We start from the raw sequence: 9,783 nt of genomic DNA, 5'->3' as shown, positions 1-9,783 counted from the left end.
GGGGGGGGGGGAGAGAGAGAGAGGTGACAAGGAAGTCTTTTGCTGGGTGAGGTAAGAAACTTTCAAACTGAAAAACAATACAGTAAACAGAAGGGTGGGAGAAACTTTTAAAAAAAAATCCTTCTGTAATGCTCCTCGTTCCATCATTAAAGTCTTGTTTTGCTCTACTGGTTTCACTCAGCCAATTGCAGTCCAGCCTCCCTGCACTCAACGCTGCCACCTCGCAGGTCATAGCTTCCCCCACCGCCTCAGTGTCCTCCATCTAAAGCCGCTTATTCTGTCTCCCTAACCACTCCACAGCTCAGGCCCACCCTCTGAAGGGCTGGTTCCTCTAACTCAGAAAACCTAGCCCTAGGTTCCGAATTTGTCCCATGTATTTGCTACTCACTGTCAGCAGGCCTAGCACTCACCCTTTAGGCCTAGAGCAGCAGAAGACTCAGGAGAAGCAGTAGTTTGATGTCTACATTTGGGGAAGGGGCAAGCAGAAATGCCTTAAGAGTTATTGGGGCCCTGGGCACAAAGAACATTCCTCCCACACACACACACACAATGCCCCACCCCCAAGGCCCCTGCCCTGGCCAGAAGCCAGGCATTGGTAAGAGCTGTCCAGGGAGCTGGGGTTGCTGTGGGAAGCCCTGCCTCGGGTAGTGCACCCTGGGGGGTGGGGGAGAGGGCTGCGCTTGGGCACCCAGAGCAGCTGGAGGGCCCTGAGCAGCTCTTACCAACCACGGGTAAGGACAGTGGTCCCCAAACTGTAGCGCATACCACCTTAGGGGCGGCATGGGAGAATGCAGTGGCGCCAGGGTTGGGCCGGAAGCGCCACCCAGCTCTGGTATGCCCCCAGCTCCGCTCTGGCCCCACCACAGCCCTGGCTCTGCACCGGGCCGCAGCTCCACTCCTGGCCACGACCCCAGCTGCATCGCTCGCACTGACTTTTGCCCCCAGCTCTTGCTCCCTTCTCTGGCCCCCCCCTCCTGGCCTCAGCCCCAGGGGGGCACAGACTGGGCTGGGGGAGGACAATGACTTGGGACCCCTTGTCTAGGCTGACCATTCATCTCGTTTTGGCCCCAGACATCCTGGGCATTTGTTCTTGTCAACAGATCACCAGGTAGCAAGAGCAAATAGGACATATGCTCAGTTTTGCCAAATAGGGGCTGGGGATGACGGCTGGTGCTCAGGCCAGCTCTGCATTGTGGGGGGGGGGGACAGCTTGGGCCACCTCAGCGCAGTTGGAGGGGATTTGTGAGATTTGGGACAGCTGTGTGTGCAGGGCTGGAGGCTGGGGGGCAAGAGATGCATGTGGAGGGGCAGGCACAGAAAACCAGCTGCCCACAAAGGGGTGTGAGGGAAGGGAGAGCGGCTTGGCTACCTTTGCCTGGGGGAGGGCAGGGGGACTACACACTCTGTCCTACAGCTCTATCTGATGCTTGCTGGGAGCTGCCGGGGAAAGGGGGAGGGGAGGGCCTTCTGCCCGTGGTGGCTGGAGACCTTCCCCACCACCACCTGCAGAGGCTGGGCTGCTGTAGGACGGTCCTCCACTGCTGCCACCAGCTGGGCTGCTACGGTGCCTCAATGTCACTGAGGTCTCTGGACGTCACGGATTCTGTGACATAATTGGAGCCTTACTTACAAAATGTTTTAAGGGTGGATACTACCACAACAATGCAGTTTAATTTTGGAGACCAATTCCCTCAGCACTCAGAAAGCCCAAAATTAGAAATGTTACTTTCACCTGTCACAATGGTGGAGGACACCATTTTTTCCATCAAAAAAGCACTTTCTGTGATTATACACTGGTTGGTGCTTCCAAAAACCTTTGCAGGGTTTAGGGCTGAGTGGAGCAATGCCTAAAAACCTTTAACAATCTGGGCTCAAGTACCTCAGGTTTGGCAGTTATGGAGGCCTACAGCAGGGTTTTTAATGCAATTCTGAGACATCCACATGACATACTCCAAAACATTATGCCACCTAATACATGTTAAACCCAATCCAGCAAAGCACTTAAACTTAAGTACAAGTTTAAGTACATGGGCCCTCTCAGTAATGTCAACAGAACTATTCACATGCTTAATGATAAAAGACTTTCAATTTTAATGGGAGTTGGATTGGGTCTATACTGAACTGTCCCTCCAGCTTTAATGACATGGGAAGTCCCATGGGATGGTCAGTACCAGTATGATTAAATTTAGGTACATGTCCAGTCATGTAGGAGCTATGGAGTTCTACAATTAAAGTGCCCGCTCATCTGTGGCAGAAGTCCCAGTGGAGTCAATTAACGTTTTAGGTCTTGTAGGTCAGCCTATGTTTGCTGCACTGCTTGTACAATGATAGAATCCAAATAATTGTTTTTATGCACTACGTGATGGTCAGAAACTGTGCTTAATGTGTGCATGTGTACTGGTAAAATGAAAACTAGGATAATAATTCAATGAGGTTTGAGAATAGGCATTTAAAAAAAATATAATCCAAGAAACATGATTACCCTTATTTGACATCCACTCCTGGAAACAAAACATACTAAACCAACACCAAAGTATTAATGGGAGAAGATAACCAAAATACTGAAACACCTATGGATATTTTCTGAAATAAGGAGCTCACAGAACTGCCACAAACTTCATTCAAAAGTGTATGGTCTCAGATTCAGAGCAACATAAATTACAACAAACTCTACTTTAATTGTTGGCGTTCATTGAGCATTGGCCTGCTAAACCCAGAGTTGTGAGTTCAATCCTTGAGGGGGCTATTTAGGGAACTGCGGTAAAAATCTGTCTGGGGATTGGTCCTGCTTTGAGCAAGGGGTTGGACTAGATGACCTCCTGAGGTCCCTTCCAACCCTGATATTCTATGATTTAAAAGTTAAAGAAATGACAGAGCTATAGCAGTAGTGTAGTAGTAGAAGTTTTTTCTCTACTGCAATCTTAACTCAAAGACAATTTGGATTTAAGATTTCACTTTTAGACCTATAATGTGGACAATTTTGGGTACAATTAAAAAAAACCCAGTGAAATTAGAAGAAAAATTCTCAAATATTAAGGATAAGAAAACAGTGGATTTGCATGAATGTTTAAAAAAAAACCTCTGCATTTGAGGTTAAATATACTAGCTCTCATCAACATGATAGACTATGGCAACAATACCCGGATTACTGAGTAACTTCATTCATATTTTTAATACTTATTTTTACAATTTACAAGAGTGTGGAGGTGTAACAGCATCCATTAAAGCCCAAATTTATGTACCTAATTTGTGTGTGCAAATGACTAGTTACGTTCAGTTGCTAATTTGAGCATAAAATAAGGCTCTAATCCTGCAAACCCTTATACCCACACATAACTTTACACATGTGGGTAGTTTAATTCAATTGTGCCTAAGCATTTGCAAGATTGAGGAGCTAAGTATGTAATTACTCATCATATTTGTGAAAATTTAAACAAACAAAAATCAAGGAAATTTAAAAGGAGAGCTTCCATTTGATTGTTAAGTCACCTTCTTGTGCCTACACAAGTTCAAGATGTTATTAACATGTACCATATTAGTTAGCCAATATATGTCAAATTAAAAGGCGGTTCAATTATAAGACAAAATTTGATGCATGAGTGAATGCAAAAAAAACTGTACATTTATTAACCAATTGTGTAAATTAAAGACAGCAACTGTTTTTTTAAAGTACTCTATGGCTAAGACTTACAGACCAAGTTTGTCTCAAAGTGAACATAAAAAACAAGAGTTTACAATGCAAACACTAACAACCTTATATGAGAGAGAGGTAATAGCAGGCACTGCTATACTATATTATTAATTCAGTAATTAGAGGGCCAGATTCTGATCTAATTTACAGCTAATGCACGTTTACACAAGTGTAATTGAGATCAGATTCTAGCTCTACATTTATGCCATAGTGAAGTGATATATAGGCATCATAATAAACAGAAGTCCCCTTTTGTATAAATACTTCATAAATAAAGTATATAGAGATACAAATATTCATACTTACAACAGTAGCTTAACAGTCTATTTTAGAAGCAAACACTAAAATAATACTTTGTTAAAAATATGCCTTAGCTGAAATGAGCAGAGTAAATTTAAACAGTGTTGCATTAGCTATTCAGTGATGCTACACACCTCAGCAACAATTTGTGTACATCTTGAAGCCTGTAGACCTTTAGTAATGAAAGTAAGTAGAAATTTTTTATGCAAAAAAATAAATAAATAAAAATCGTTAAATACCCAATGTTTGGTACAAATGCTTCATATGCAGATAAGTTACTTTTTATACATTTGTTTAGAAAAATACATGAGATATTTCTACTTTCAACTGGCTAAAAATAAGGATCAGATTATGTATATCCTTGTGTTTTTAAAGGAAGGTTTTTAAAATTACCATCAAGCTGCTATAGTAACCCATTAGGGACTCAATCCCTTACTTCTTACACAAGCAAAATTCCCATTCAAGGAGAACAGTGAGTGCACAAGGACTGCAAGACCGGGTCCTAACTTTGTACAAATGACCAGTTGGTCCATGGCACAAGTGACGACATACCCCCTCTTTCCCCCCCCCACCCCATCTGAAACCTTCTTCAAGATTTAAAATCTGCAGGTTTATTAAACTATCAGACCATCACACTTTTAGAAAAGAGCTACACTTACAAATGCAGGTGCCTATCTGTTAAGCCATCATTTGTTCCAAAAAAATGCACATTCAAACTGTGAAGTCATTAGGAAAATACTCTTGCAAATAAACTATATAAAGATAAAATACACTTCAAAGTTAGTTTTTACATTATTCTATAAAGTGCAGAAAAATCCTTCTAAAAGGGAAATAACTACTCCCTATAACAATAATATAATTACAGCAGCTTTTGCATAGCATCATTTATAGAAAGTTGAATACTGCAGTTTCTTCAGGAAGAAGAGGATGGAAGAGTCTCTTCCAATTCAGGTCTTTTCTTTGAAACTGATCTGTTTTCTTCAGGAATGGTTGACGGTGCCAAGTGTCCATTGAGAGCACTTCTGGAACAGTGAGCAGGTCCTGGTAAGATATTGATTAGTATTTAAACTGTGCCCCAATTCAATCTGTTAACCATTCTGCTTGCAAATATTTCACATAGACAACATTTTTTTAAACTATTGGACGCAATATTTACATGCTCTCTATGGTCTGCATTGAATTATTCTAGTCTATGTCAATGCCTGGAGTAATGGATGAGTAATGTTAAAAGCTACTGAGAACTACAGATAATCATACTATGCAATACACAAATACTGTAAAGAAGAATCTCTGGGGTGCACAGGGAAATTCAATCAAAGGAGCACAACAAAGAGTGTGTGTTAAGAATTAGTGCAGCAATAATCCTTTCACGGAAAAACTCCATAGGGACACTTCAGCCATTAATAAAGGTGTTTGCTTTGTTAAAGGAACCCAGTCTACCGCACATTATACCAGAAAGGATGTTTGTCTACCTGATCAGTAGATGGCTCATTAATAATAGATTTAAACACATGGTAAATCAGTCAGAGACTAGTTTCTGCATTTGAAAAATGACACTTTTTCCATCAGATATTTAAGCAGCTGATGAGCACAAAGAGTGCTGTTCTCCATGTCAGTCAGAATACAGGGTAATAATGGTACACTATTCAAATGTCACTCTACTTAACAAGATTATGCCAGGTGACTAATGCATATTAAGGTTACTGGAAGACATCATAGAGCCTCTGGTAAGTTCTCCATTTCAAATGAAACATCTGTTCCACTTTGGCATTTATCTAGCACCTGGAGAAGTGCCAGAGGTGGTCTATCACAGAAAAGTGGGCTGCTAACTGGTCTTTTTATTTCTATATATAGATGCACTGCTTGGAAAGAAAGTCAGGAGCACTCTTTGCTTGGTCTTCCCCAGCCTCATCCTTCTTGGTAGCTTAAATCTTACCCAGTAGTTGGCAGTAAGAAAGTACATTTTATCTTTGAAACTGTGCAAGTCTGATACAGAATCAGTGAGCCAGAATAAACATGGAACTCCGCAATGCCCTTTTCCAGTCATTTTTCAAACAAGAACCGCTCTTGAAAGTGTGTAAACACTTCTTCATTAATAAAATGGAAGGGATACAGAATCCCCTACTGAAATTTTGTTATTTTCAATGCCACCTACTGGGGAAAGAAAGGAACTGAATCAACTCTAGGAAGATGGAGCCCTTAAAGTGGAAGACAGAAAAGGGACTCTTCTGTCTAACATGGCAAAAGACAAAAACTACATTAGTGAAAAAGCTAAAAATTGGAGCAATTCTACAAGGAACAAGAACAGACTGGGATTACATAAAATAACATGACTGATCTGACCACAGCTGTCATGAGAGAAGACAGGAACCAGACCATGGTCACATAGGGTGGAATTCACCTTTGTTCAAAAGGACACACAAGGTGTAAGCACCAATTAGGGCTTAAGTGGGACTTGAGCAGTGCATAGGCCTTGTGTTGACCTTCTGCACAAGGGCGAAGTTGCCCTCCAAAAGAGGAGAGGCTGGCTCCAAACTGGGTCCCTCTTGAAAGTGACAAACCACAGTTAATCAAGAAGAAAGCAGACCACAGCCTTCCTGATAAAGAGAGAATGGGGTAAAAACAATTGGGAGTTTCATGGGAATACCATAAAGAAACCTTACCTCGGCATATTTACGCAACGGGATCTAGTTATCATGGGATCATTGACACAGAGTATAATAGTCCTAGATTGTTGTTTTGATTTATTGACCATGCTGAGTTGTTTCAGAAGAGTGTTGCTCTGTGTATGGGGTGGGTAGGCACTGGTATAAACTGTTCTTTACTAATACACTGGGTTGTCACATTCTCCTCTCAGTTCTACCAGTGTAACTCCATTCAATGGAAATTAGCTCCACTCGATGGGACTGCCCTGGTGTAACTGAAACAAGAATCTGACTCACTATAATGGTTAGACTGGAAAGAACTGATCAACATTCTGCATAGGTTTCCAAAATGTTAGTTTATATATGAAAATGTGTAGTTCAAATGTTTGTTGTTCATGTAATCCTTATGTAGAGCACAGTTCTGCCAAATTTACTCACCTTGGGTAGTACCTTACTTTACAAATAGCACCACGGATTTCAGTGGGACTACACAAGATCTGAGATACCAGTCGAGGTGAGTAAAGGGTGGCAAAGTCAGTCCCGTAGTGAATACATCAGCACTTTTAATTCATTACATAGGAATCCTACAAGCAACTTTATTGTTTAATGCAATGGCTCTGATTACATACAAAGATTGTAATTTTAGGTATTCTCCTTGCATTGGTGTTAGCAGTACAACAATTGTGCTAAGTACGGTAACAAATTAAACAGAAGTACACACAGTAAAACTCTCTCTTCCAACTTACTCTCTGTATCTTCAAGAGGAATATCATTATAGGATTCTGTATCGGAGTATGTTCTTCTGCGTCGTTGGGATAACCGGTGGAGTGAAGAAATTGGTTCTTTTGTGGCGTTACTACTGCAAATTAAATAGGATTTATTAGTTTTACAAACTTATAATAAACATCTAGCCAGTCTATTAGCTTTTAATTTAAGATATATCTTTTGGTATTTATAGTGCTCTGATTAGATCTATCTTAAAGATAGTAAAGAGCAATACTGAGGAGTAAGCTGAAAGGAACTCCATGTGAACAGAACACGGTTAGCCTGTACAGATTTTGAAATCTGAAAAATGTGATCAGAATATAATTCTTGAAAAAAGAAAAATTCAAATTGTGCAAGAATGAATCATCAAAAATCTTAGTGTTTCAGGCCCCGATCCTGCAAACTCTAATGTGTATAAGCAGGGCCGGCTCTATCTTTTTCGCCGCCCCAAGAGGCGAAGGAAAAAAAAAGCTGCCACCGTCATGCTGCCGCCGAAAGAATTGCTGGAGGAGCTGCCGCCGGCGTGCCGCCGAAAGCCGCTGCAGTGCCGCCCCTCAAACCGCCCGGGAAGCTGCCCTTTCCCGTTTGCCGCCCCAGGCACATGCTTACTAGGCTGGTGTCTAGAGCTGGCCCTGTGTATGAGTGACTTTATGCAAGTACAGTTGTCCCACTGAAACTACTTATTTGTATAAAGGTACTCACAACACATAAGCATTTGCAGTATGAAGGCCTTAGATAATACTTCCATTATTTGCCATAAGATTTGATTAAACAACTTGAATAAGTTATAATAGCAATTCTCTCTGATAAATGGTCATTTTAAATTATACAATTCTACCAAAAACCATAGAAAGATTATGTACGAATTTCTATTATAATGATTATAACAAACAACAGTTGGATTTACTTATTTATTTTGCCAATGTTGAAGTCTCTCCTTGATAATATTTTTATATTTCTTTTTGAAACTAAACTAAAAATATATCAAATTTGGAATATTACTCAGAATAAAAATGGAAACAAACTTTACTAGTATATTTTTGACTTGTATGTAAGTTGCAACATTTGTGTCTTAATTTTGGATTTGCAAAACTATTGATATTGGTTTAAAATTTAGAAAGTAACAATCTATTTGCCAACCCTGCAAATCCTCTGCATAGTGACTTCAGCTGATATTTCCCTACTGGGGGGCTTGCTGGATTGGTCCAATGAGGTGCTTTCAGAAAGTAAATTAGCCTACTTAACAGCAATTTTTATTCTTACCTCCCTGAACTGTATGTACCAGGATGGCTAATGGAGCGTTTCATCTAGAAAATGAAAGAAACAAGTTTTAAACTCTTTATCATGACTTATAAAATGCTTATACACAGCCATATACTCTATTTATACTTCTCAGAGGGAGAAGGTGATTTTTTAAAATTATTATTTAAAACAAAAATCAACCGCAATTAAGGAATCTTATTTAGCTATTTGAAAGAGGATAGATTGTTAGTAATGCAGGAATTTTTAAAGCACTAATAAAAGAGAACTAGTTTACTACCCAAAAATATTACCTGGGATATATACATCTCATTCTCTCTTGCCTCAAAAATTACTCAAATTTCTACTGGATCATTGGTAGAATCCACAGAAACCTCAAAACATTTTTAACTAATGCCAGGTTCAAGTCTACATTATACAAAAGGATTAATCCAAGGGCTAAATTTTGCCATCTGGTATGCACACAGGGAGCCCTCTGATTTCAATGAGAACTCTCTAAATGTGCCCAAGAGAATAATTTGACCCAAATATTGATCAATAAGAGTCACTTGGGTGGCTGGGAGGAAAGGGAGGAGATCATCAGATACAGATAAATGAAAGGGAAAGACAGGGAGGAAAAAAACCCTAGAACAGAGTAGATCTGAGAATCCACATATATGAAATAAAATTTGACAGAGCCTCACTTATCCCAACCCCTCAACAGGAAAATAAATAAATAAATAAATAAACAAATTATGAATTCCATAAAGTATTTTAATCTTGCACATTATTTAACAAACTTGTCAGCTAACAGCATATTTGATCAACCAGGATATTGTTTAAAGAGAGACATATTAACGCTGGGAATCTGAAAGGCACTTGCTTAGAGTTAAGCCACAAAGAAGTTCTCTGTTTCGATGAGCCGCCAGGTTACAGTATTAAAAGAGAACAATGAATATTTAATGTTTTAAAAAAATAACCTTGCAGTATAGGTAACAGGATAATTCAATTTTCGTATGAATGCTGCAAAGTACTGAGCGTTAATCCAGTACTTGGGTACGATTAGCATTGTCATCATCCACGGGAGAATTACTCCTATGATGAACAGTTTATGTGAAGTCTGGCAAGCAACCAGGCTAGGGA

At 40.1% G+C, this 9,783-nt stretch overlaps 1 protein-coding gene across 2 annotated transcripts in view; it reads right to left on the bottom strand.

Moving 5' to 3' along the window:
- Positions 1 to 3,600: 3,600 nt before the first annotated feature.
- Positions 3,601 to 9,783, bottom strand: part of PLEKHA3 (pleckstrin homology domain containing A3) — a 32,709-nt gene continuing 26,526 nt past the window's right edge. Inside the window, exons 6-9 of one of the 2 annotated variants that reach the window (XR_004647661.1) lie at positions 8,665 to 8,708; positions 7,383 to 7,495; positions 6,655 to 6,911; positions 4,971 to 5,032 (exon numbers count right to left, since the gene is read on the bottom strand). Coding sequence is in view for 1 of the 2 variants with exons in the window: in XM_034785568.1 (XP_034641459.1) it covers positions 4,905 to 5,032; positions 7,383 to 7,495; positions 8,665 to 8,708 (285 nt within the window). In the remaining variant the exon portion in view is untranslated. Of the gene's footprint in view, positions 5,033 to 6,654; positions 6,912 to 7,382; positions 7,496 to 8,664; positions 8,709 to 9,783 lie in introns of both variants that reach the window. The other variant, XM_034785568.1, reaches the window with a different exon arrangement.

This window comes from Trachemys scripta, chromosome 11 (genome assembly GCF_013100865.1).
Source record: "Trachemys scripta elegans isolate TJP31775 chromosome 11, CAS_Tse_1.0, whole genome shotgun sequence".
NCBI lineage: Eukaryota > Metazoa > Chordata > Testudines > Emydidae > Trachemys > Trachemys scripta.
Note: the sequence above shows the minus strand (reverse complement) of the source record. Positions and strands in the feature narration are given on the sequence as shown.